This window comes from Piliocolobus tephrosceles, chromosome 17, assembly GCF_002776525.5.
Source record: "Piliocolobus tephrosceles isolate RC106 chromosome 17, ASM277652v3, whole genome shotgun sequence".
In the NCBI taxonomy this organism is placed as follows: Eukaryota; Metazoa; Chordata; class Mammalia; order Primates; family Cercopithecidae; genus Piliocolobus; species Piliocolobus tephrosceles.
The window spans coordinates 5,115,507-5,141,669 of NC_045450.1; the positions used below are offsets into that span (position 1 = coordinate 5,115,507).

At 54.1% G+C, this 26,163-nt stretch overlaps 2 protein-coding genes across 6 annotated transcripts; one reads left to right on the forward strand and one right to left on the reverse strand.

Moving 5' to 3' along the window:
• ALG1 (ALG1 chitobiosyldiphosphodolichol beta-mannosyltransferase) lies at positions 1-15,233 on the forward strand. 2 transcript variants are annotated; one of them, XM_023225691.2, is made up of 13 exons: positions 1-243; positions 1,129-1,206; positions 1,331-1,434; positions 3,600-3,748; positions 5,302-5,391; positions 5,760-5,870; positions 6,610-6,731; positions 6,917-6,955; positions 7,605-7,664; positions 8,809-8,919; positions 10,444-10,558; positions 11,553-11,628; positions 12,600-14,911. In XM_023225691.2, the coding sequence occupies exons 1-13, from the start codon at positions 36-38 to the stop codon at positions 12,729-12,731; spliced, it is 1,395 nt and encodes a 464-aa protein (XP_023081459.1). In that variant the 5' UTR covers positions 1-35; the 3' UTR covers positions 12,732-14,911. The 2 variants fall into 2 exon arrangements, with proteins under 2 accessions (XP_023081459.1, XP_026302634.1); XM_026446849.1 differs by lacking the exon at positions 1-243 and adding an exon at positions 385-489 and having other exon boundaries at positions 12,600-15,233.
• Positions 12,167-26,028, reverse strand: EEF2KMT (eukaryotic elongation factor 2 lysine methyltransferase). 4 transcript variants are annotated; one of them, XM_023225694.2, is made up of 8 exons: positions 25,859-26,022; positions 23,060-23,122; positions 21,122-21,202; positions 19,423-19,524; positions 18,213-18,346; positions 17,865-18,130; positions 16,889-17,038; positions 12,167-13,577 (listed from the first exon to the last, which is right to left on the reverse strand). In XM_023225694.2, exons 1-8 carry the CDS (start codon positions 25,952-25,954, stop codon positions 13,477-13,479), a joined length of 993 nt encoding a protein of 330 aa, XP_023081462.1. In that variant the 5' UTR covers positions 25,955-26,022; the 3' UTR covers positions 12,167-13,476. The 4 variants fall into 4 exon arrangements, with proteins under 4 accessions (XP_023081462.1, XP_023081460.1, XP_023081463.1 ...); XM_023225692.2 differs by having other exon boundaries at positions 17,865-18,375; positions 25,859-26,028; XM_023225695.2 differs by lacking the exon at positions 21,122-21,202 and having other exon boundaries at positions 25,859-26,024.
• Between the last annotated feature and the right edge of the window lie 135 nt (positions 26,029-26,163).

Here is a 26,163-nt window from a genome sequence, read left to right on the forward strand (position 1 = left end):
AAGCGCGGTCACGTGACTGTTGCGGGCCCGCCAAGATGGCGGCGTCCTGGTTGGTCTTGCTGGCGCTGTGTCTGCTGTTGCCGCTGCTGCTGCTGGGAGGATGGAAGCGCTGGCGGCGGAGGCGGGCGGCCCGGCATGTAGTAGCCGTGGTGCTGGGCGACGTGGGCCGCAGCCCCCGTATGCAGTACCACGCGCTGTCTTTGGCCATGCACGGCTTCTCGGTGACCCTCCTGGGGTTCTGCAGTGAGTGGCCAAGGGTCTGGGAGGGAAGATGCTCTCTCATCCTTTGAGTCTCGGTTCTAACCGCCCTGGGGAGTCGAGGCGGAAGTGCTCCTTTTGTCTCCGCCTTTGGGCAGCTCTCCGAGATTGGAGGAGCGGGTTCTGCCCAGCCTTTCCTGGGTGGATCACTAGGTATCGCCGGCGTTAATCTTGCCACGTGTCAGAAATGTGTTAAGTGAATCCATTGCGTGGTCTCACGTAATTCCCCTAGTAAGTGGAACCCAGGTGCGTGGGATTCCAGGGCTAGTGCTGGTGGCCACGTCTGTGTGCAGCTACCCTTGTCAAGCTATGTCTGAGTTGACAGGGTATCTCATTCCTCATCCCTCAAGGCAGAGCTCTGCAGACAAATGTTTCATTTGTTCTTCATGTCCATCTTTTACCCACAGTGTGCAGGGCAGCGGTGTCTGCTCCTTCATTATTCTCCACGTTGGTATCTTGAGAGGGTAGCTCAACCCCATCTCAGGGAGAAGTGGGAACAGCACTAGTTGCCCTTAATCCCTGTTTGGAGTCTGCTAGGATGATGGGGTAGAGTGGGACTTCCTAGGGATGGCTCTGTGGTGGGAAAATTCCACTCTCCAGAAAATCTAGATTAGATTAATTGAGTACGCACTGTTGCCAGGCATCGTGTTAAATGAAGGTAGGTAAGATTCAGGCCCTGCCTCTGTGGGCTATCTAGATGAATCTGAACACGAATTGGCCGCATTCTCTGTTCTGGCTAGTGAGGAACAGAGAGATGTTTTGAAATATTTTACTTTCCAAAGCACTCTTCGTGATTCAGCCTGAGTTGGGAGATTATCTGACTTTAGATTGCTGCTTCTGGTACATTAAAGGGATCATTCTCATTTTCAGACTCCAAACCCCATGATGAGCTTCTGCAGAACAACAGAATTCAGATTGTGGGGTTGACAGAACTTCAGAGTCTTGCAGGTAGGATGCAGTCAACTCCAGAATCCTCTGAATCCATGGGCTGGGGGCAGGAGGTGTTTGTTGGAAAAGCCTTGCAGATTGCCAGACGCTCCTTTGGTAGTCACAGGTGTTTTCTGACTTGCAGTTGGGCCCCGAGTTTTCCAGTACGGAGTCAAAGTTGTATTTCAGGCTGTGTACTTGCTGTGGAAGTTGATGTGGAGGGAGCCAGGTGACTATATCTTTCTCCAGGTGTGTATCAGCCTCTGCCTCCCTCTGTGAGAACCGTGTTAACAGTTTATTTTCCAGCACAGATTAGTAATATATTGCATATTCATATGTATGTGTGTTGTGTGTATAAAAGTTTAAAGATGTGAGTCTTTAAACATGCACAAATTGGTAATAAATTGCATATTCATATGTGTGTGTGTGTGTGTGTTGTGTGTATAGGCGTTTAAAGACATGAGTAGGAGCCTATGGCATGTGTCTGTTTATGGCACCTATCCATGCTGTCTGTGTCATTACAGATAGTCTTACATTGTACTGACTGTGTATCTAAGTGTTTTCCATGTATTAACTCATTTAGTCCTCACAGTAATCCTAAGAAGTATTACATTTAGGTAATATAAGAACCTGTTTCTTAAGGTTGTTCTCATTTAGATGAGAAAACCTAGACCCAGAAAGGCTCTGTAAGTAGACCATTGCCATACAGCTAGGAAGTGGTGGAATCAGGGGATTTGAACGTAGGTAGTCAGTCTGGTTCTGTAGTATATATATATGCACACATATATGTATACACACACACACACACACACACACACACACATATATATATTTTTTAAGACAGAGTTTCGCTCTTGTCGCCCAGGCTGGAGTGCAGTGGCGTGATCTTGGCTTACTGCAACCTCCGCCTCCCGGGTTCAAGCTATTCTCCTGCCTCAGCCTCCTGAGTAGCTGGGATTATAGGTGTCCACCACCACGCCACAAAAAATACAAAAAATAATTATACAAATAATTTTTGTATTTTTAGTAGAGATGGAGTGTCGCCATGTTGGCCAGGCTTGTCTTGAACTCCTGACCCCAGGTGGTCCACCTGCCTCAGCCTCCCAGAGTGCTAAAATTACAGGCATGAGCCCCTGCACCCACACCTTCCTCTTTTAATAGGCAGCCTTGAATTCCAATATGTGATGTACCATACTACATGTATTTAGTCTCATGTTAATGGATACTCAGATTTTTCCTGATTTTGTTTTTACTTTTACAAATAGTGCAGCTCCAAGCACAGTGAACATATGCCTTTTGCATAAGTCCAGTTTCTTTCTTAGGATAAATTCCTAGTAATGGAATTGTGTAGTCAAAGTTGATGCATTTTAAAGACGTGTATGTTACTGGATAGCTTTAGAGTAAGGTTGGGCCAGTTTGGCCACTGCTGAGTGGAGGTGCCTCTTCTCCCCCACGCTTACCATCACCAGCTGTTGTTAGACTTTTTTAGAATTTGCATTCTGACAGGTGAAAAATGCCATCTCTTTGTTCTGTTTTTTGCCTCCTTGATTATTGATGATCTTGGAGTTTTCATGTTGGTTCTGTTTGTTTGGTTTTATTTGTTTGTTTGTTTGTTTTAGAGACAGAGTCTAGCTCTGTCGCCCAGGCTGGAGTGCCGTGGCACAATCATAGCTTAACTGTAGCCTCATCCTCCTGGGCTCAAGTGATCCTACCTCCTCAGCCTCCTGAGTAGTTGGGGCTACAGGGGTGTCCCACCACACCTGGCTAATTTTTAAATTTTTTGTAGAGATGAGGTCTCACTGTGTTTCCTCGGCCGGTCTTGAACTCCTGGGCTCAAATGATCCTCATGCCCTGGCCTCCCAGAGTGTTGGGATTACAGGCATCAACCACTGCACCTGGCCCATTCTGTTATTCTGTTTCTTTTATGAGTTTTTACACCTATTTTGGTGGTGGGGAGGGTCTTTTTTTTTTTTTTTTTTTTTTTTTAGACGGAGTCTCGCTCTGTCGCGCAGGCTGGAGTGCAGTGGCCGGATCTCGGCTCACTACAACCTCCGCCTCCCGGGTTCACGCCATTCTCCTGCCTCAGCCTCCTGAGTAGCTGGGACCACAGGCGCCCGCCACCTCGCCCGGCTAATTTTTTGTATTTTTAGTAGAGACGGGGTTTCGCCGTGTTAGCCAGGATGGTCTCGATCTCCTGAGCTCGTGATCCGCCCGTCTCGGCCTCCCAAAGTGCTGGGATTACAGGCTTGAGCCACCGCGCCCGGCCGGTGGTGGGGAGGGTCTTTCTTCTGCTTATTATCAAGAGCTCTGTGAAGGTAATAGACTCATCACCGTGTGTGTTGTGACTGTTTTTATTTGGTTTATTGCCGAGCATAGTTTGGGTTTCCTCCTCTTTAAGTCTCTATCTTTCCTAGAACCCCCCAGGTCTGCCTAGCATTGCTGTCTGCTGGTTCGTGGGCTGCCTTTGTGGAAGCAAGCTCGTCATTGACTGGCACAACTATGGCTACTCCATCATGGGTCTGGTGCATGGCCCCAACCACCCCCTCGTTCTGCTGGCCAAGTGGTGAGAGTCTGGGAAGAGGGTAAAATACCGTCTCCCAAACCACTCAAGGATGAGTGAGAGGAAGGGCCATGGTGGGCCTCCGGAAGCTGGTTCCCTGTGTGCTCCTCAGGAGGCGGGGTGAGGCTGGTGAATCAGGCCAAATGCTGGTTCCAAGTGATAGAAACAAGCCTCAGCAAAGGACCACATTTTTCGGCCCGTGAAATGGAAGCGTCTGGGGAGATGGTTCGTTTCGAGCTCAGCAGTGTCACTGGGACCCAGCTCATGTCTGTCTCCGCCCTCCCTTCTGGTGGTGGTTCCCGGAGCTCTCCTAGCTCTCGTCCCCTCCTACGCTCAGTGGGGAGGGCAGGCCTCTCTGATTGGCTCATGTCGGTTACCTGCCTTCCTCTGATCTGCCTGTTGAGGCCAGGGGGCAAGTGCTCCAGCAGAAGAGCTGGGTCTCAGGAGCATCCATATCCCACGGACAGAGGGTGTGTGAGGGCAGATTCCCAAGCTGAAACCCAGGGCTGCTGTTGGGAGCTGGAGAAGTGGGCCATAGTTGCTGTAGCTGATGAGACAGGGAGGGAAGAAGGGCCAGTGGTAGCAGTGGGACGTGGAGCTGGGAAGGTCGTCTGCTGTACTCTGAGCCTGACTGTAACATGTCTGTTACACTCTGCACAGCCAGCCTTCATGTGCACATCCAGCCTCTGTGTGCACGTCCAGCCTTGGGCCACTGGCTGGCTGTGACCTTTGCCCTGATGAGTTTGTTCACTGGCAGTGGTGACAGCAGCAGCAAACAGCTCAGTTGAGCAAACTGAGCAAAATGCTTAATGGTGAGCACCTGCTGCATGCCAATCCTCCCGCCAAGACCTTTTTGTATTTTACCTCGTTCAATCTCCATGCACCTCAGGAGGGTGTACCTTTTACAAGTTAGGAAACTGAGGCTGAGAACAATTACGCCTCTTGCCACATAGCTAAGTGTGAGGACCAAAATGTCGTCCCAGGCAACCCCATTTCCGAGCTTTCTTCGCATCTTGAGAGAGGAACAGGCCATGATACCCTGGTGGCGATATCGCTCATGCCCTGTTCCGGCTCTCCCCTGCGATCAGGGCTCAGTCTCCATTAGGAGAGAACGTGTACAGCGTTCACTGAATCCCTTTGCCCCACGTTTAGAGCAAGCCGTGGCCTTACAGCCTTTGCAGTGGTAGCACAGGGTGGCTGAGATCCGCTAGTGAGGCCTTTTACAGCAAGAGAGAGGATGTCCACTTTGGCAGTGATACACAGTGTCCTTTTATTGATTTTTTCAATTTGTATGTATTTATTTGAGGCAGAGTCTCGCTCTGCTGCCCAGGTTGGAGCGCAGTTTCCTTTCAAAGTGATTGTATTTAAGGCAACAAATGACACGACATAAAGAGAGGTGTGTACAGCATAAAGAAAGAGCACTGGCACAGGTGGGGTCGGGGAGTACGGACTCTCCCAGCTCTGCGGCCTTTTCTCTGTGGAGGGATGTCGAGTCACGTGGTGGTGGTAGCGGAGGCCTGTCTAGGGCTCTGCTGACTGCTAATCCCTCTTTTCAGGTACGAGAGGTTCTTTGGGCGCCTGTCCCACCTGAACCTGTGCGTTACCAATGCCATGCGGGAAGACCTGGCGGAGAACTGGCGCATCAGGTACCAAGGCCTGGGACTACGGTGGCCTGGGAGAGGCAGAGGGCCCCTGATTGGCTGCAGTGAGAGCTGCCTTGCCGGCTGCGGCCGTGCTGGCGAGGCAGTTCGAAATACTGAGGGCCTGAGAGGTGGTCCCTGGTTTGGGGAAGCCGGGGGAGGAAGGGGCAGAGTTTCTTTCCCAGCCAGCCAGGGGGTCCAGGCAGTTTTGGTCCTAGGACGTCTCTGTGCATTCCCAAATAATTGCAAGGCTTCTTGTCATCGTCTGAGACTTGGATTCCCCAAGCATCCTTCTTTTCCCGGAACCTCTGAGTCCTCTATTCCTGAGGCCTTTCTTCAGCCCTCCCAATAGCCCCGCCATGATTTCATTGCAGGGCTGTGACTGTCTACGACAAGCCGGCATCTTTCTTTAAAGAGGCTCCTCTGGATCTGCAGCACCGGCTCTTCATGAAGCTGGGTGGCACGCACTCTCAGTTCAGGGCCCGGTAGGTCTCCCATCCTCAGCTGCCTTCTCTCCTGCTTGCCACTGCCCTGGCCTCTGCCCTTCTCACTGAAGACCTGGGAACCCACTCATCCAGGGCTTGGCAAACTAAGGCCACAGGCCAGTCTCCTGCTTTTGTAAATCAAGTTTCACTGGGACACAGCACACTCATTCCCTTCTGAGTTGTCTGCTGCCGCCTTTGAACTATAGCAGCAGAACTGTGTTTTGCAACAGAGAACCTGTGGCCCACAAAGCCTGAAGTATTTACTCTCTGGCCCTTTAAGAAATGTTTGTGGACCCCTGTGCTGTCTTACTCTCCTGCCAGTGGGTTCCCAGGCTCGTGGCAGGATCTGTGGACCTGTGTGTCCCTTGGGGTGTCTCATGGGGCTGAGGAGGGAATCTTTGTGCAGGTCCACACACCCTGAGGTGTGCCCTGGGTAAGCTGGGGTGGTGTGGGAGGGCACCCCAGCACCCTCATCTTGAGTCCAGGGGATGATAAGACAGTAAGTCCCGTGGAGGAAAGGAATGAGTCAGTCTTGTTTGCTGTTGTATCCTCAGCACCCAGCAACAATATTAGAGAAAGCAAGCCCAGGCCTCGGATGGCAGGGGTGGCCTGGTACAGCTGATGCACCCGGGCACCCCAACCTTTCGGAGCCTGCAGGCCTCACCACAGCAGGAGATGCCCGTCCTGGGTCCTGGGCCTGCTCTGTGGCCTCTCACAGGCTTTTCTTCTGCTTCTTCAGCTTAGAACCGGAGGACCCAGCCACGGAGCGGTCGGCCTTCACGGAGCGGTATGCTGGGAGCGGGCTGGTGACGCGTCTCCGCGAGCGGCCAGCCCTGCTGGTCAGCAGCACGAGCTGGACAGGTCTGCACGACTCCTGGGGCACTTGGGGTTGGTGTGATGGGCACCTGGCCAACCTGTGTTCTCCTCACCTCTGCCAGTCCTGCATGCCCCCATCCCACCACGGTCTCAGTGAGAAGGGGAGGGCACGTGAGCTGGAAGAGGGGTGTCTAGAAACAGGCCCCTGACATTCAGTTCTCTTCTTGTAGAGGACGAAGACTTCTCCATCCTGCTGGCAGCTTTAGAAAGTAGGTGTGTGGCTGTGGTGAGGAGCGCTGGCTTTGTTGGGGGCCCCTGGGCTGTGAGCTGCTTGCCTGGCCTGCAGCACGTTCCTGTCCCGGTCCACTGGGTGGGGCAGCCTGGGGACAGCAGGGGTGGTGGAGGTCGGCCGCTATGAATCCCCACAGGGTCACTGAGTGACCAGGCTCTCAGGCTGAAATGCCCCCTCCAGGAGAGTGTCTCACAGAGCCTGGTGGCCTCCCGGCTGGAGCAGTGCCCTTTCTCCGCCTGACCAGGTGACTCTGGCTATTGTTTATTTAAAAATTTTTTTTCTGAATGGGTGTGGTGGCTCACACCTGTAATCCTAGAACTCTGGGAGGCCAAGGCAGGCAGATCACCTGAGGTCAGGAGTTCGAGACCAACCTGGCCAACATGGCGAAACCCTGTCTCTACTGAAAATACAAAAATTAGCCAGGTATGGTGGCGGGCGCCTGTAATCCCAGCTACTCGGGAGGCTGAGGCAGGAGAATTACTTGAACTCGGGAGGCAGAGGTTGCAGTGAGCTGGGATCGTGCTACCACATTCCAGCCTGGGTGACAGAGTGAGACTCTGTGAGAAAAAAAAAAAAAAAATTCTATCACAAATTCCATGTAGACTTGTTTCTTTTTTTAAACACAGAGTTTGAACAACTGATTCTTGATGGACACAACCTTCCTTCTGTCGTCTGTGTGATAACAGGTACCGCCTGGGACCCTGGGTGTCTGTTTGGCTGGGGGATGGTGGAGGGGGAGGGGCACGCAGCCTTTATCCTGTGCTTCCCATGGTCTTGTCTCCTTACTCCTCACTACAGCTCTCTGCCATAGGGTCTTATACTGCTTGGCATGGGGGAAACTGAGGCTCAGAGGGTTTCATAGCTGGGCAGGGAGCCCAGATTTGAATCTGCAGACACCAGGCTTTTACTTTCTCAGTAGTTTTCAAGTATCTCCTTATTGTTGCATCACTGGTGTCTTTTTTTTTTTTTTTTTTTGAGACAGAGTCTCTGTCGCCCAGGCTGGAGTGCAGTGGCGCAATCTCGGCTCACTGCAACCTCCACCTCCCATGTTCCAGCAATTCTCCTGCCTCAGCCTCCCGAGTAGCTGGGATTACAGGCGCCCTCCACCACACCCGGCTAATTTTTGTATTTTCAGTAGAGATGGGGTTTCACCAAGTTGGCCTGGCTGGCCTCTGACTCCTGACCTCAGGTGATCCACCCGCCTTGGCCTCCCAAAGTGCTGGAATTACAGGCACGAACCACTGTGCCCGGCCACGTCATTGGTGCCTTAACCAAACCTCTTTTAATTTTTCAAACGGAAGAGCCCCTGTGCCACAGTTACTGCTTCTGAGCACTTTCGAGGTGATTCAGTAAAGAAGGAGAAAAGCAGAAGCGGTGTGGGAAGAGGCAGGGTCTGGGCCAGCTACTGGTCCTGCTCTCCTCCCTTCTCTGGCCTCTGGACTCCCAGGAGTAGCTTGGAACCCACACCATGAGCTCTGGGGGCTGTGGCAGGGCAGGGGGAGTCCTCGTGTCCGCTGTGCACAACACAGACAAAAGGCTGGGTCCATCTAGTGGGCGGTCAGGTGCCAGGCCAGTGCTTACCCCGCTGTGTTTGCAGCCCGAGGCAGCTGGCTGCAGGTGCAGGGCTGTGCCTCAGGGGTCAGGGTGCACACCCCTGCAGGGCTTAGGGCTCCTGGGTTGCTTCTGGAAGGACCCGGATGGGCCTGGCTGGAGCTGCCGAGGGGTGGGGCTTCTGGGAAAGGGATCCCTTCTAGGGGGGAGTCTTGGGCCTGGGGCCATGTGACAGGGACAGAGACGGGTCCATGGCAGTGTCTGCTCTTCTCTGTGAAGGCAAAGGGCCTCTGAGGGAGTATTACAGCCGCCTCATCCAGCAGAAGTGTTTCCAGCACGTCCAGGTCTGCACACCCTGGCTAGAGGCCGAGGACTACCCCTTGCTTCTAGGTGAGAGGCTGGCAGGAGGCTCAGGAGGCGGCAGGGCCTTCAGTGGGGGAAACAGGTGGGTGGAATGGAATTTTTCTGAAAAGGTGGCTCTGGAGGCCACTTGGGGACAGGGCCTGGCCTGCTGCCGACACCCCTGGCTGAACTCCCAGGAGGAGGCTGCTTCCTGCTGTGCCAGCCCCTCCCTGCCAGGTGACCCCAGAGGCTGTTTACTAAGGGGTTTGAGGAGGCCACATCCTTTCAGCCTGCCACGCCCTCCATTCAGTCCTCTTCCTTCCCGCAGGAGGGCTGGCCTGGGGTTGGGGCCACTGTTGCCCAGGTGTGGGAGGGCAGTGGCTTTGGGAGGTACAGGGACGACGTGTCGAACAGCGTCGCCTCTGCCAGTGAATGGTTCTCCCTCGCCTCTGTCTCTTTCCCGTTGATTTCTCCAAGTGGGGAGTCGGCTTGGTCCTGGTGTGTCTCTAGAGCCGCATCTTCCGGCCTTGAGTGAGCAGAGCAGTTGGAGGCTGAGGGCCTTTTCCTGGCAGGACTCTCTAGCTAGTCTTTTTTTTAGACAGTTTCGCTCCGTCGCCTGTGCTGGAGTGCACGATCTCAGTTCATGCAACCTCCGCCTCCTGGGTTCAAGCGATTCTCCCACCTCAGCGTCCTGAGTAGATTACAGGATTACAGGAGCCTGCCACAACACCTGGCTTATGTTTGTATTTTTAGTCGAGACAGGGTTTCACCATGTTGGTCACACTGGTCTCGAACTCCTGACCTCAAGTGATCCTCCTGCCTTGGCCTCCCTAAGTGCTGGGATTCCAGGTGTGAGACCCATCACGCCCGGCCCTGGCTAGTCTTTAGAAATGTTAAGTTATTTGGCTTTATTTTCATGGTGACAGCTGGTTTGTGGTGGGTGTGCTGTTGTTTATTATCATTATTATTATTATTTTGAAACGGAGTTTCACTGTCGTAGCCCAGGCTGGAGTGCAATGGTGCGATCTTGGCTCATCTCTACCTCCGCCTTCCCGGGTTCAAGCAGTTCTCCTGCCTCAGCCTCCCGAGTAGCTGGGATTACAGGCACCTGCCACGACGCTCGGCTAATTTTGTATTTTTTTAGTAGAGACAGGGTTTCACCATGTTGGCCAGGCTGGTCTTGAACTCCTGACCTCAGGTGATCTGCCCGCCTTGGCCTCCCACAATGCTGGGATTACAGGTGGGAGGTGAACCTAGGAGGTGGAGGTTGCAGTGAGCCGAGATTGTGCCACACTCCAGCCTGGGTGACAGAGGAGACTCTGTCTCAGAACAAAACAAAACAACAACAAAAAAACCAAATTGTGGTTACGTAGAAAAAGTGTCAACTTACATTTTCAGATGTCCCAGCCAGGCCGTGTGGCTGCTTGGCCAGCTTAAGCCACTTGTGTTTGGGGCTGTCGGGGGCCTTTTCCGATTTTCACTCCCCTTGGGGGGTGTTGCCTCACTGTGCTGGGAGGATCTGTGTTCCAGGGCAGAGGCCAGCGCTCTGACCGCACCCCTCTTGCCTGGCAGGGTCGGCAGACCTGGGTGTCTGTCTGCACACGTCCTCCAGTGGCCTGGACCTGCCCATGAAGGTGGTGGACATGTTTGGGTGCTGTTTGCCTGTGTGTGCCGTGAACTTCAAGTGGTAGGAGCAGAACCCGAATCTTTCTGGGGATAGCTTCGCAGATCCAGCGCTGAGGGGGACGCAGTGCAGAGCGAGCTGCCCACAGGGAGGCCCTGCCCCTCGGTCGGTCCAGCACACACTGGAGGCCACTAGGGGGAGCCCTGAGGTTACTGTGCTGGGCTTGAGCCTCACTGAAGTCGTTGCTTCCATTTAGAGCTCGTGTTACATTTAGGTTGATGCAAAAGTAATCACGGTTTTTGCCACTAAAAATGGCCATTACTTTTGCACCAACCTAATATGAAAAAGAAAGCATCTTAAATACTAGAACTCCACTTGGGGCTTTTGCTCCTAGAGTAGAATTGGCGGGAATTGCCTGCAGGCTTACATGGTTTTCTTTGTTCCTTTCTCTCCCGCCATGTCCCTTTTGGCCAAGCTCATGGTGGGTTTGAATCAGCTAAATGAGTGTCATGCTCTGGCCTCACTCCACCAGCACAGAGGGGGGTTTGGAAGGGCGGCGTTAGAAGAGATTCTAGAAGTAGTAGCCCCTGCGCAAGCTGAGTCCTTGGCCCCTGCTCAGGAGCCGGCCTCTTGATGGGATTCAGGGATATGCACCCCTCGTGTGAGCTGAGCTCAGGGAAATATGGGGATCATACCTGGTGCCCTAGAAAAGTCATCTTTTACGTGCTGAGCCAGTCCCCAGGGGGTTGCCTTTACTTGTTCCATGGCCATGGAGTTCAGAAAAGCACACAAAAATAATTCTTCAGTCCGTGAAGAGCATCCGGCACAGAAGGTACAAACCCTCCTTACGGCTCCCTCCTCAAATCGGTTTGGCCATTTTGATGTGCAACCCTCCCAGGCCTTTATACCCTTCAGATGCCAAAGCTCAGAACTAGCTCCCGGAAGCCACACCGCCAGCCTGGCCTGAGTGTGGGGTTGGGTGGGAGCCTAGGTGGGCACCCCAGGGGTCTGGTGTCTCCTCCAGGCGGCTCTGAGGCTCCCTTGGTTCTCCCTGCAGTTTACATGAGCTGGTGAAACATGAAGAAAACGGCCTAGTCTTTGAGGACTCGGAGGAACTGGCAGCTCAGCTGCAGGTAGTCACGTCTGCCACCACGCCAGGGTGGGGAGGGTTCTGGAGACTGGCACCGAGCCACACTCCCTGATTCCTGCCACCCACAGCCAGGGTGGGACCATGTGGGGTCTGGCGGCAAAGCTAGGGAGGGAGCAGAGGTCACAGAGGCCAGCCTACTCTGCTGTCCCGTTTCGGTACGTCCCGGCTGGGGAAAGTTAGGACACACCCCCACCTGCTCTCTGGATTTATGGAGCTGATACTCCACAAATGATGCTGGAGCCGGTGGGCCGGGCTGCAGTTCAGGAAGTGATCAGGATCAGGTAGGCGGGCAAAGGGAGCTTCTGGGACCAGCCTTGAAAGATGAGTGGAATTCTGCAAAGGTTACTTGTTTCTTGTTGCAAAAAGTAACACATCATTCTTGCCAACAGAATGATTGGCAGGATTTTCAGTAAAGGTCCAGCCAGGTCAGAAGTCATTTAGACTGGGTCTCCCAGTCTGTCAGAACCATGGGACTCTGCTGTGGTGTGAAAGTAGCCACAGATCATCTGTCGATGAAGGGGTGTGGCTTTGTTCCAGTAAAACTTTATTCACAAACAGGCTGTGGGCTGGATTTGGCCTGCAGGCTGTAGTTTGTGATCCTTGATTCAGACAGTTTAGCAAGGCTGAAAAGAACACCGACACCCCCTTGTTACGCACAGATGCGTGGGACTGTGTTGGCCAGAGGCCGAGAGGAGGGTGCTCCAGGGGAAGGCACAGCATGTAGAGGCCAGGAGGTGCTCCAGGGCACCAAGTGTGGGAAAGTGGGATATGTGGGGAAGTTTCCAGAAAGCGTGATGTCAAGTGGGAGGCGGAGCGCTGCTGGGGCGTGAAGGCTCTCGAGTCCGAGTCCGAGTGAGGGAGTTAGGGACTTGGGAAGGGGTGTTGCTGGGTCAGGGACCTGGGATGGCGTGGGGACAGGCAATGAGGTAAGCTTTGCTCTTTATTTTTTCGCAGATGCTTTTCTCAAACTTTCCCGATCCTGCGGGCAAGCTAAACCAGTTCCGGAAGAACCTGCGGGAGTCGGAGCAGCTCCGATGGGATGAGAGCTGGGTGCAGACTGTGCTCCCTTTGGTTATGGACACATGACTGCTGGGCCAGAGGCTAAAACCCCAGGACCCCTGCTGCCCTCCCTACAGCTTCTTGGGAGTCTCAGGGCACACCCTTTCAAGCAGCGCCTCCCAGTGGCCAGTAACTGAAATGACGGCAGTGGTGCCGCCTGGGGAATGAATTGGTTGGGACCCCGGAAGCTGTGGTTGGCCCTGATTTCTTCTTTGGAGGCTCAGAAACATTTCCTCTCTTCTGCTCTTCACGCCCCATGCCCCTGCTAGCATATTACTGTCCTGTGACTTCCCCATGACCTCTGCAGGACTCCTCATCCTGTGTGTGGTCTCCAGGTGTCGCCTTTCTGCCGTGTTCCTAACATTTTGATTCCTGTCTTGAAAAAAAGCACCTGCTGCATCGTAAGCCCAGGTATGTGGCAGCTGCAGCGGGCTTGGCTTTCTGAGGAACCAAGTGTGTCCACGTTGGGGGAACAGCATACTTGATACACACGTTTTTATTTGCGCAAAGAAAATGCTATTTTTGGAGCCAGAATTTTCATGTCTGATTTATGGTGATTTTCTTAAGAACTAGAACTGCTGGCAGAAAGGGGGCACCCCCACGCTTAGACAGCCGATGTCTTATTAGAGGGCAGTTTGTGGTTCCTGGTTTGGAATTTAACATTCTTCAAACATTCCAGTCCCATGAAAGTTTTATCCGCTTTCCCATGTAAAAATTCTTCCCATGATAGCGACTTGATTCTCACAGTCACATTGGAAGGCGTGTGTGAGGCCTACATTGTGAGGTTCAGAATTGCCATTTCCAAGTGCTCTTCGTAGGGAAACAGTTTCTGGTCATGACGAGGTTCGGCTTCCCACGTGATCCCAGCCCGGCCTGCAAACAGAGCACGTGTTTCAGGATGGCGGTGTTTGGGGACATTAGCTTATTGTGTGGGGCTGCTAGGACAGGCCTGGCAGGGCGGGGGGGTGTCCAAGTCAGTTCCCTTGGTTCACAGGTTCCCAGGCCCACCCAGGTACCTAGAATTGGCCTCCAGGATGGGACCAGAAATCTGGTTTTGCATAGAAGTGGCTAGCAGCAGGCACCGTGCCACTCTCCACACTCTGCCCGTGTCTGCCCCAGTGCTTGGCACAGCGGGACAGAAGCAGAGATCTGAACCCACATCTACCTGGCTGCTCAGTCAATCCACTCTTCACAAAGCTTAGAAAGCGGCTGGGCACAGTGGCTCACGCCTGTAATCCCAACACTTTGGAAGGCCGAGGCAGGCGGATCACTTGAGGTCAGGAGTTCGAGACCAGCCTGGCCAACATGGTGAAACCCCATCTACAAAAATACAAAAATCAGCCAGGTACGATGGCGGGTGCCTGTAATCCCAGCTACTCAGGAGGCTGAGGCGGGAGAATCACTTGAACCCAGGAGGCAGAGGTTGCAGTGAGCCGAGATTGTGCCACTGCACTCCAGCCTGAGTGACAGAGCGAGCCTCCATCTCAAAAAAGCAAACAAACAAACAAACCCCCAAAACACAAAACCACACACACACAATGCTTAGAAGGGGCTGGTGTTCTGATAAGCACAGATGCCTGAAGGGCCATCAGCCAGACTGATTTTGTTTTTTGTTTTTGAGATACGATCTTGTTCTGTCACCCAGGCCGGAGTGCAGTGGCACGGTCATCGCTCACCGCAGCCTCGACTCCTGGGCTCTAGCAATCCTCCCACCTCCCAAGTAGCTGGATGACAGGTGCGTGCCGCCAGGCCAGTAGTTTTTTTATTTTGTAGAGATGGGGTCCTGAACGCATGGCTGCAAGTGATGCTCCTGCCTCAGCCTCTTTTAGTTTTTTGAGACGGAGTTTTACTCTGTTCCCCAGGCTGGAGTGCAGTGGCGCAATCTCAGCTCACTGCAGCCTCCGCCTCCCGGGTTCAAGTGATTCTCCTGCTTCAGCCTCCCGCGTAGCCGGGATTACAGGCATGCACCACCACGCCCGGCTAATTTTTGTGTTTTTAGTAGAGATGGGGTTTCACTGTGTTGGGCAGGCTGGTCTCGAACTCTTGACCTCAGGTGATCCACCCACCTCGGCCTCCCAAAGCCTCAGCCTCTTACAGTGTTGGGATTACAGGCGTGAGACGCTGTGACCCAGGATGATTTTCATTTACAGTTTTTTGTTACGAGTGGAAAATGTGTATTTATAAAAATAAAGTAGCACAGACATGAACGTGTAGAAGTCTCTATCATCCTGCCATCCAAGGATGTTAACGTGTATATCAGGGATATCCAATCTTTTGGCCTCCCTGGGCCACACTGGAAGACGAAGAATTGCCTTGGGCCACACATGAAATACACTAACGCTAGCAATGGCTGATGAACTAAAAGAAAAAAAAAAAATCACAAAAAACCCTCATACTGTTTTAAGAAAGTTTACAGATTTGCGTTGGGCTGCAGGCTGGACAAACCTGCTATATATATATTCTAGGTTTTGCCCTATAGGTCTACTAATGTGAAAATGATTATCGTGAGAAATGTTTTGTTGAGATGAAGTCTTGCTATGTTGCTCAAGGTGGCCACAAACTCCTGGGCTTAAGCCATCCTCCTGCCTCAGCCTCCTGAGTAGTTGGGAATATAGTGTGGGTGATTATTAGTATTTTTTAAACAAAAATGGGGCTGGGCGCAGTGGCTCATGCCTGTAATGCTAACACTTTGGGAGGCTGAGGTGGCAGATCACTTGAGGTCAAGAGTTCGAGACCAGCCTGGCCAACGTGGCAAAACCTCAACTCTACAAAAAAATACAAAAATTAGCTGGGCGTGGTAGAACGTGCCTGTAGTCCCAGCTACTCAGGAGGCTGAGATGGGAGGATAGCTTGTACCTGGGAGGTGGGAGGTTCCAGTGGGTCGAGATGGCACCACTGTACTCCAGCCTGGGCAATACAAAGCCAGACCCTGTCTCAAAAAAAAAAAAAAAAAAAAAAAGTGGGTGGGGGCTTATACTATATGTACTGTTTGCCACTGCTTTTTTCACTATATTGCAGGTATTTTTTCATGTAAGTATCTGAAGAAAGACTTCCTTTTGTTTTTTGCTTTTTTGAGACAGGGTGTTGCTCTGTTGCCCAGGCTGGAGTGCAGTGGTGAGATCACGGCTCACTGCAGCCTCCACCTCCCGGGCTCAAGCCACCCTACCACCTCAGCCTCCCGAGTAGCTGCGACCACAGGCGTGTGCAACCATGCCTGGCTAGTTTTGGTACGTTCTGTGGAGATGGGGTCCCACTATGTTGCGCAAGTTGGTCTTGAACTCCTGGGGTCAGGTAGTCCTCCTGCCTTAGCCTCCTAAAGTGCTGGGATGACAGGCCTGAGCCCCGTGCATGGCCAGCCTCCTGTGCGAGGTTGTGCGGGACTCTCATGGAACCCAGTGTGCCTTCGTGTGCTGCCTTGTTTGTTGGCTCTGTAGTTAACAGGCTGCCCCATGTGGACAGGCATTGGGTCGTCTGTGTCTCTGTGTGCAGGCAGAGGCTGCTGCGGGTGCATCTGTGCACACAAGGGGAGCTGGGGCAAAGGCTGGTGGCATTGGGGGGCATGGGTGTAGTGTGGAGGCGCGAGAGCCAGGCGGCCAGGCTGCAGTCTGCGGGAGCTCGGGGGTCGCTTGGCGTCCGTGTGCCCTAGTGTCTTTGTTAGAGAGATGGGACAATGACAGCACACCCTCACAGGTGCTGGGGGCTGACAAATGTCAGTTCTGAGGACAGTGGCTGGTCCACTGCGGGGCCAGTTCCCCTTCTCTATAGTCACCCTGCTCGTCCTCCACTGACTGGGTACTCAGGACAGTGGCGTGGTGGATCTGCCTGTATAGCCTGTGCTCCAGTGTCCTACGGGCCACAGCTGTATCCAGCCCTGACCCCGACTGCCTCTCCCGCCACCTCCATTTTATAGATGAGGAAACCGAGGCCCAAGGGCTTAGGGAACTCTGCTCTGAAGCACACAGTAGGGCTGCTGGGCTGAGACCCTCCCTCCCTGTGCTGAGTTGCCCTCCTCCTGCCCCAAGCCCCTCCATGCCCTGCTCACCAGCCTCTGCCCAAGTTCCCCGCATGGTGTGGGGGTGTGGGGCATCCTAGCTTTTCCACGGTGCCAAGTTCTTTCACTTCCACTGGAGTCTTGCAGGGACCGCTTGGGGACCCTGCGGGCCCAGGAGGGCGTGGGGGCTCACCTAGTTCGGTGGTGAACAGCTGGCATGTGTCTGGGTTGCGGACGGTGAAGGCCACGTAGACCTCAGGAGCCCGCTGGTGCTCCCGGCAGGCAGCCAGCCTCCGCAGGACCCCAACCAGCGACATGATGGCTTCTGGACAATACAGCACATCTACAGTGAAAGCTTCAGGTTACTGAAAGGGACCCGCGGAAAGTTCCAGGTCATGCTGACCTCAGCAGCAGGGCGAGCCCAGAGAGGCAGCGGTCATATGAGACTATGAGATGCCATTTGACCATGTGTGCCATTAGATGGAAACGCAATTACTCGGGTGAAAAAGGAGAACCCTTAGTAGAGAAAGCTGCAAAAGACCAAAGCAAACGAAAAAAGTCTCCAGACTCCCTGGTGTTCCTTGGAAAAACAGCTCTGGTTCTCAGCCTGTCTAGAGGGCTTTGAATGACACAAAGCCTGACCCTGCTGTGAACTTCGTGTTTCAGGCGTCCGCCGGTTTGTTTGCTGGCTTGCAGGGGATGGGGCTGTGTCCCTGGCCACCGCTGGGCCTGTGGTTTTCAGGGCTGGGACCCAGGATCACAGGCAGAGCTCTGTTCGACCAGAGAGGGGACTGAGTACCGGCAGGGGCGAGGGGTTTTCGGTGGCCCAGCCAAACACCACCTTCTCTCAAGGGCCCTGTCCTTGTCCCAGAAGTGGCTGTTTTCCTCCTGTGGTCTCTGAAGGACACAGGGCATGGCTCTGGGACACAGCCATGTGGTGATGACTGTAACGGGAGTATGCCTGTCCCCAACAAGAGGGCTGTGGCTTCAAGGTCACCTTAAGAGGCACCCCTGTCCTTTGATGTCACCCTGGAGGCCCAGAGTAACTCTTCTGGAAGCCCCTTCATGTCCATGCCCGACAGCGTCCCTTGTTCCCTTTTCCCAGAGGCAAGAGCTGGGTGGAGCTGCAAGGACACCGCCTGCGCAGGGTGCCCGGGGCTGGGCGTTACCTGCCGCGATGACAACATCTGGCTGGAAGGCAGAGAGCTGATGGACCGTCGTGACGTCCCAGTCCAGCTGGGCCACTGTCACCCTGGGACTGTCTAAGTTGGCAGTGATGTCTGCCTCTAACGAGAGGCCATTGAGAAGGACATTCCCTCGGAGCTGCTCGAGGACCCGGCTGTGACAGTCGCTGAAGATGTATGCCCGGGGGCGGCACATCTTGCAGATGGCCAGGCCTGTGAGGCCGGCGCCACTGCCAAGCTCTAGGACAGTCCTGGCAGAAGGAAAGCGGACCATGTCTGCGACTGCACCAGGGTAAGCCTGCCTCGGCGCCCCGCCCTGTGCCCCGAGGTCACCTGTCAGTGAAGGCCGCCGGGTTCTCGATGGCCCATTCTGCAAGGTAGAGGGCAGCGTCCCACGTGACCAGGCCCGTGGTGCCGTGGGAGATGATGGCGGTGCTCTCGGAGAGCGTGACCGAGCCTCCCGAGGGCTGCGCCGAGAGAGGGCGAGAGAATCAGTCTAGCGATCAGAAGACAAGTGGCTTAGAAGACAAGTAGCCATCCACCCCATGTCTGAATAAACCATGACAGGACCAATCACCACTCAGCAATCAGAAGCAGCTAACTATTGACATGCCAACAGCTTGCATAGGCCTCAAGGGTATCACGCGGCGTGAAAGACGCTCATCTCAGGCCACACAGGATTCCATTCATCGAACATTCCTGAGACGATGGAATTCTGGTGATGGAGCACAGGTCAGTGGTGGCCAGGGAGGGGCCAGGTATGGCTATGAACGGGCGGCTGCCTTGTGATGATTCAGTGGGCTATGTTTTTCCTTTGTGGTTTTCTGTATCTATGTTTTATCTTATTTTTTTTTGAGATGGATTCTCGATCTGTCACCCAGGCTGGAGTCAGTGGTGCGATCTTGGCTCACTGCAAGCTCCGCCTCCCGGGTTCAAGCAATTCTCCTGCCTCAGCCTCCCAAGTAGCCTGGGATTACAGGCACCTGCTACCACACCCTGCTAATTTTTGTATTTTTAGTAGAGACAGAGTTTCACCATGTTGACCAGGGTGGTCTCAAACTCCTGACCTCAGGTGATCTGCCCGCCTCAGCCTCCCAAAGTGCTGGGATTACAGGCATGAGCCACTGTGCCGGCCTAATTTTTGTATTTTTAGTAGAGACAGGGTTTCACCATATTGAGCAGGCTGGTCTCGAACTCCTGACCTCAGGTGATCCACCCGCCTTGGCCTCCCAAAATGCTGGGATTACAGGCATGGGCCACCGTGCCTGGCCCTGTCAAGTATTCTTTGAAGACTGGGCATCAGGTCCTTGTGAAGCAGGTAGTGTGTGTTACCTACTGGACAAATGCCCAACAACCCCACGAGACATGCTGTTGTTGAAGTGCTTGATTTACAGACAGGGAAACTGAGGCTAAAGGAGGTTAACAGACCTCATGTCTAAAACTGCAGAATGGGTGAGTCAGGATTTGAACCCACACCCGTGTTTTCACTTTGTGCAGGAAAGGTATCTGGGCTGTGCGGGGGAGGAGGGTGCCCTTCTCATACCAGCAAATAGCTCCGGTGGCCCTGGGTGGACTCCTTGGCCATCAGGGTCTCCGCCAGCGCCTCGTACAGCTCGTCCAAAGGCTCCGTGTGGACAGCCTCGTGCTGGGGGCAGACAGAGGGAGAGCTTGTTTGCTTTTGTTCTAATCTGTAAAAATGGCCAGATGATTTTCACCAAGTTTGGCGGGGAGATTTGGGACGGAATGGTGTAATACTGGCCAGGTGGCATATAAAATATTCACTTTGCTGGGTGCGGTGGTGTGTGCCGATAGTCCCAGCTACTCTACAGGCTGACATGGGAGGACTGCTTGAGCCCAGGAGTTTGAGGACAGCTTGAGCAACAGAGACCTTGTCTCTAAAAGAAAATAATTCACTACGTAGGGAAACCTGGATGGAAGGGCCTTCAACAAGAGGTGCTGAGAGGGTAGGGTTAGGGTAGTCTAGGGCGGGAGACAAGGATTCTGAGAGCAGTCACGTGACCATGACAGAGCTCTGTGTTTGGATCAAACACAGAGAGGAGGAAAACCAAAGGTGCTGTTAAGTGCACCCAGGCAGAGCTGGGAGGGCGGCCCGTGCTGCGGGCTGTGGCTGTCAGCAGGCGGCTTCTCCACGGCTGGCCCCGGCCTAGGAGTCACAGGGCAGCAGCAGGGTACACTGGGTGACTGCTGCCCTCTGCTGGTGGCACAGGGCAGAGCTGCTGGTGACCACAGATGTACCGTTTGGGAAGGATTAGGGAGAAAGCGGGTATTGGAGAAGCAGGGGATTGTTTATTTGCCAAAAGTGTGGCCCTTTTACGCAGCAGGTCTGCTACTGCCTACTGAGGAGCGGCCTCTCTGACATCCTCCCTCATGTCAAACCCTGCATGTTCGGGCCCATCTTTAAAGTCCATCCTAGGCCAGGCGCAGTGGCTCATGCCTGTAATCGCAGCACTTTGGGAGGCCAAGGTGGGCGGATCACCTGAGGTCAGGAGTTCGAGACCAGCCTAGTCAACATGGTTGAAGCTCTGTCTCTACTAAAAATACAAAAATTAGCCAGGCGTGGTGGCATGTGCCTGTAGTCCCAGCTTCTTGGGAGGCTAGGCACGAGAACTGCTTGAATCCAGGAGGCAGAGGTTTCAGTGAGCTGAGATTGTGCCTTGGCACTCCAGCCTTGGCAACACTGTGAGGCTCTGTCTCAAATAAATAAATAAATAAATAAGTAAAAAATAAAATCCATCCTGTATCAGTCAGGAAAGAGCTGATTCCAGCAGGATCATTGCGGATAATTCACCAGGGGAACTAGTTCCAAAGGTATGGCAAGAGCTAAACCTTCCAACAGGGGCCCGTGGCACAGCCTAGAGATGGACAAGAACAGGAAACTCCAAACCCTTCTGTGGGCAGGACAGAGGGTGTGGGCGAGGGTTCCAGTGCCATGGGCTGGGCCAGCCTGGTAGGAATGAGAATCCATATGCTAGGAGCTGGGGCCCCAGAGAAGCAGCTGCTGCGGAGACCCCAGGAGGCAGAGTGAGGCAGAGACGCTGGTCTCCCCTTATTCCCATCCTGCCCTGTCTCCCATGGGTCACACCCAGCTGCAGCCAGTTGCCTGGGAGGCGCCTGCCATGCTGGGGTCTGCAAAGCAGGCCCAGGGCCCAGGAAGGATGGGGGCTCCAGCACGCAGGTGGCTATGCTGTCGGGCTGCTGGGCGGACACTGCCAATCACTGACCTTTTTGATGAGTTCTGAGAGAAAGCACCGGGCATACTTGACTGACGGCGGGTGCTTCACACACACAGGATGCTTCACAGTCTACAGCAAAGGACAGAACGTTGGTTGCTGGGGAGACCCCGTCTTAAGTCTCCTATGAGCTTCAAGCCAACACAGCAGACGGCAAACTCTGGGCTATCTAATCCCTCAGCAAAGATGTAAATGGACACACCGTTCTGGCCCCATGCATCTTAAGTTTGTCTTAAGATATAAGCCGTTTCCTAAAAATGCTCCCGCTGCAGCAGCACAGGCCATGCCCTGGTTCTAATACCCATTCTGAGCAGGAACACAGGGCATGTGGGCCCTAACCACCTCCCTCCCAGGGGAGCCAGTGTGAACCAGGGTTTGCAGTAAGGACAATCGCCAACTGTGTGGCTCTATGAAAGAGGCGGGAAGGCCCACTCGGCACCTGCTCTCTTGGAGCGTGTGTCCCTGGGGACAGGATGGAGGGGGAGGGGACTCTCAGGGTGACACTCCAGCTAAAGCCGAGAGAAGCCAAGTGCAGGACGAGCAAGTTCCAGGCAGTGGGAACAGCCGGCGCAAGCTCCGAGGTGGCCATGGCCTGGCACTTGGGAAGGAGGGCAGAGGGACTGGTGCAGCAGGAGTGGGGACGGTAGGAAAACAGGAGCGTGCAGGGAGGGAAGAAATGGTCCACAGTGCCTGCTGGCTGGGAGGGACGCAGATTCTGCCCAAGGGCAGCAAAGTACCCCACACAACACACAGGCCCTTCAGGCTGGTGCTGGTTTTTCATTTTTTTTTTTTTTTTTTGACACAGAGTCTTGCTCTGTTGCGCAGGCTGGAGTGCAGTGGCACGATCTTGGCTCACTGCAGCCTCTGCCTCCCGGGTTCAAGCGATTCTCCTGCCTCAGCCTCCCCAGTAGCTGGGACTATAGGCGTGCACCACCACACCCAGCTAATTTTTGTATTTTTAGTAGAGATAGGCTTTTGCCATGTTGGCCAGGGTGGTCTCGAACTCCTGACCTTAGGTGATCTGTCCACCTCAGCCTCCCAAAGTGCTGGGATTACAGGTGTGAGCCACTGTGCCCAACCTTTTGCTGGGTTTTAAAGCAGCTCTCCCTGCATTTCATGCTTCACCACCTACGAGGGTGAGGCTCAGGGTGAAACTCACAGCAGGGTGCCTGTATCGCTCTGAAAGTCTTCCCTGCTGTGGCTGTATCTTTTCCATGTGGATGATCTTGGTTCACTTCTAGCACAGGAATTCTTAACCAGGGCTCCCAGGATGGGCTGGGCGGGTGGGGGTGGAGGATGTCTGCCTCCGCTGAGTTTGTATGGAAAATGTATTCTTCTGGTGCGCTTCTTTCTGGGAGGGAGTCTATTGCTTTGTCTTTTCAGAAGGGCTCATGGCCCTTCGAAGGTGAAGACCCAGGATGCAGGGTGATCTGCACTTGGCTCACAAGGCCAGGGTCAGGCTGTGGCTGGGCCGGGTGGTGATCCTGCCTCTCACCTGCATGCAGATGCACTTGAGTCCAAACCCCACCCTGGGTAAAGCAAGGGCCCATTTATGTCTAGAAGAGACAGGAGTGGGCAGGACAGGTCTCATGTATGCAAAAAAGAAAGTCTCTGAGCATCTCCCAAATGCTAGAAGCTGTTTTGCACCTGTCATCTCTGTTTTTGCTGTGTATGGTTTAAAAAACATTCCCTAGATTCCCCCGTCTCCTGCAGATTTTTGTATATTCTGATGTCTCTAAGTCTTAGAAAACGCAAAGAGCTAGAGCTGTCGGAGGTGCTGACACCCACCTGCAGTGCTGCCTCAATGGTTTTGTTCTTTGAACAGTGGTGTTTTTAAAGGGTACAAGCACACCTGTGGTTCTTCTATCAGGTCTTCCGGAGAGATTCAGGAGGCAGGGTCATGAGTCCCAGGGACTCTGGGATTCTTACCTTCTGCAAAATATCCCGCAGCAGCTCAGAATCTGATGAGTCTCTTAGCTTTGCTTCTAAGCTCTGTGTGGAGGGGAGAGAGAAATCTCAAGGGCGCATTCATAGGACCATTAAACACACAATAGAATGTGTTGGCAAAGCGTTGTGTGATCTCTCCCTGGGGACGTGGAGCCAGTTGGAAGTGGAAGCCACAGCGACTGAAAGCCTGACCTTCAGATGTCACAGGGTGCACCTGGATGAGTCACAGGAAGAAGCCTAGAAGACTGACTCTTGGCCGCATTAGTCCTAGCTACTTAGCTGCCACCCGGGTCATGGGCCACCTCCCTGGTTGCACGGGTCAGCCAGGAATTACCAGGGCAGCCATGGCACCAAGGTTCGATGGGCTTGCCACCTGAGTTAAAGTGGAAATGCAGAATGTGCCTCTATCAGCCTGGATTATGTTGTCCTCTTACAGCGGCCTCAAGCCCGGCAGTGAGCTTTGGCTCCCGAGTTAGGCAGACTGTCTTGGCTCATATGTGACACAGGGCAAGGCACTTCGTTGCTTCAGAGCTCCTTCCATGCTGTAAAAGGCCCTACAAGACCTGGTCCTAATCCCTGTCTCTGGCCTGTTCTCCCTCACCCCTGGCCCACCCTGCTCACTCCACTCCAGCCACACTGGCTGCCTTGCTGTTGTTCCTCAACCACCGCTGGCTTGTCCCACCACAGGGCCTTTGCATATCCTGTTCCCCAAGCCCTTTCCATGCCTGGCTGCTTCACCACTCAGGCCCCAGTTCAAATGTCACCTCTTTGGGGAAGGCTTCCCTGATTCCCTGACTTTGGTGACTCTTCTCCCCAGTTGCTTCATTCACCATTTCCCTGTTTTATTGGCTTTAAAGCCACTTCTGGTCTTTTCTTGTTCATTCATTTGTTTGTTTATTCTCTGGCTCTCCCATGCAAGCAGAGCCTCATCTGTCATGGGTACTGCTGATCTATGGTGCCTGGCTCATGGAAGGCATTTATTAAACATTTGGAGACCGAATAAAAACACTAGTTAACACCAGCATGCATTTCCCATGAGCTAGGCACCAATCCACAGGCTTTTGTACTCAACCCTGAGAGGTAGGTGTCATTATATCCCCCACTGTATTAATAAGAAAACAATAGCACAGAGAGATGCAGTCACTTGCCCAAGGTCACACAGGGCCAGGGATTGGGCCGGGATTCGAAGCAGGCAGGCTGTCTCCTGGGTCTGAACTCTCAACTACTGCACCCGAATCAAACAATCCCTCTGGTCAAATGTGAGTGATAATAATAGTACCCACCTCGTGGCTGTTCAGGGTGAGCCCATTAGCATTCAGCGTGGGCATGTGAACAATTATAGTCAATACTGAATGGAGACCTATGATTTTTTTTTTTTTTTGGTGAGACGGAGTCTCGCTCTGTCACCCAGGCTGGAGTGCAGTGGCCGGATCTCAGCTCACTGCAAGCTCCGCCTCCTGGGTTCACGCCATTCTCCTGCCTCAGCCTCCCGAGTAGCTGGGACTACAGGCGCCCGCCACCTCACCCGGCTAGTTTTTTTGTATTTTTAATAGAGACGGGGTTTCACCGTGTTAGCCAGGATGGTCTCGATCCCCTGACCTCATGATCCGCCCATCTCGGCCTCCCACAGTGCTGGGATTACAGGCTTGAGCCACCGCGCCCGGCCTTTTTTTTTTTGAGACGGAGTCTCGCTCTGCCGCCCAGGCTGGAGTGCAGTGGCCGGATCTCAGCTCACTGCAAGCTCCGCCTCCGGGTTTACGCCATTCTTCTGCCTCAGCCTCCCGAGTAACTGTGACTACAGGCGCCCGCCACCTCGCCCAGCTAGTTTTTTGTATTTTTTAGTAGAGACGGGGTTTCATCGTGTTAGCCAGGATGGTCTTGATCTCCTGACCTCGTGATCCGCCCGTCTCGGCCTCCCAAAGTGCTGGGATTACAGGCTTCAGCCACCGCGCCCGGCCGACCTATGATGCTTTTATGAAGGTTTCTATTTTGGGTTAAAAATGCACAAATTTCTCCAGACCAGAAATGATCTCTGAGTGCTAAATATTTTATGTCAGTGGAATAACGCAAATGATTAAGCACCACCCCATAAAATGGGGCAGACTCAGGGAGGAATTGTTATCCAAACTGCCTCATCCCAGTGAGCTCACCACACATGAATTACAAATGGGGCCGGGTGCATTAAGCCCCTCTGCTGGCAGAAGGGAGGCTGCTGCCTGCCATGCGCCTGTGCTGTGGATGGCAGGTCCCCAGGGCGACGAGAGACCACCGCCTCCCTTCTCTGTCTCTTCCATCACAGGCGTGAGAGCCTCAGCGCATGAGCCGATTCTGTGCACTGCTCGATGTACAGATGAGAACACTGAGCCACGAGGGACAGCCTGTGACCTGGTCACCGCGCTCGGGAGAACGTGGTTACCCGCGGTCCTGAGGGCGCTGACTTTTTAGAATGGGCGAGGGCAGCTGTGTCCCAGTGACCGGAACGATAACTGCCTTTAAAAAGTCGTGAAAACGATCGTGAACTGTACCCCACACCCAGCGCGCGTCGGCCCCCAGCAGACCGTGGAGCCGCCCCCAGCCTCCGCTGCTAGCCTGCGGGGCAGGAGGGGTGCGAGCGATTCTGGCCAGGCCCCGGGGACGGGGACCGGGACGCAGGGCCCTGACTGTCGGGAGCCCAGGCACTCACGTGGCGAGAGCACCGGGGGCTTCAGCACGGAGACCCGTCCCGTCTGCCCCTGGACTCCCCCGCGCCCCGTGGGCCTCTCCGCGCCCTCCGCCGCCCACCTGCCAGGGGAAGGAGCGCAGCGCGCGCGCCGCCAGGAAGCGGCGCTCGAAACTCTGCAGCAAGAGTTCGGTCCCCGCATCCTCCTCCGGCGCCATGACGTGGGCGGGGCCGCAGCGTTGCCGGGAGACCCGGCGGAAGCCGGCCTGGACTGAAGAAGGGGCAGGCCCGAGGCAGTGCGCCGGGGCAGAGAGGGGGCGGGGCCCGAGGTAGGGCCAGGAGGAGCGTCGTGGGGGCGGACCCTGGGGCGGGGCCAACATGAGCGTTATGAGGGCGGGGCCCGGATGAGTGCCAAGAGGGCGAGGCC

Coding starts and splice junctions, on each gene's coding strand:
- ALG1 (XM_023225691.2), top strand. CDS start 36: ATGGCGGCGTCCTGGTTGGTCTTGCTGGCGCTGTGTCTGCTGTTGCCG. Junction 244..1,128: donor GACCCTCCTGGGGTTCTGCA/GTGAGTGGCCAA, acceptor TCTCATTTTCAG/ACTCCAAACCCCATGATGAG. Junction 6,732..6,916: donor CAGCAGCACGAGCTGGACAG/GTCTGCACGACT, acceptor CTCTTCTTGTAG/AGGACGAAGACTTCTCCATC.
- EEF2KMT (XM_023225692.2), bottom strand. CDS start 25,954: ATGGCGCCGGAGGAGGATGCGGGGACCGAACTCTTGCTGCAGAGTTTC. Junction 21,203..23,059: donor TGCGGGATATTTTGCAGAAG/GTAAGAATCCCA, acceptor CCTTTGCTGTAG/ACTGTGAAGCATCCTGTGTG. Junction 13,578..16,888: donor GCTGTTCACCACCGAACTAG/GTGAGCCCCCAC, acceptor CTCTGTTTGCAG/GCCGGGCTGGGATCACGTGG.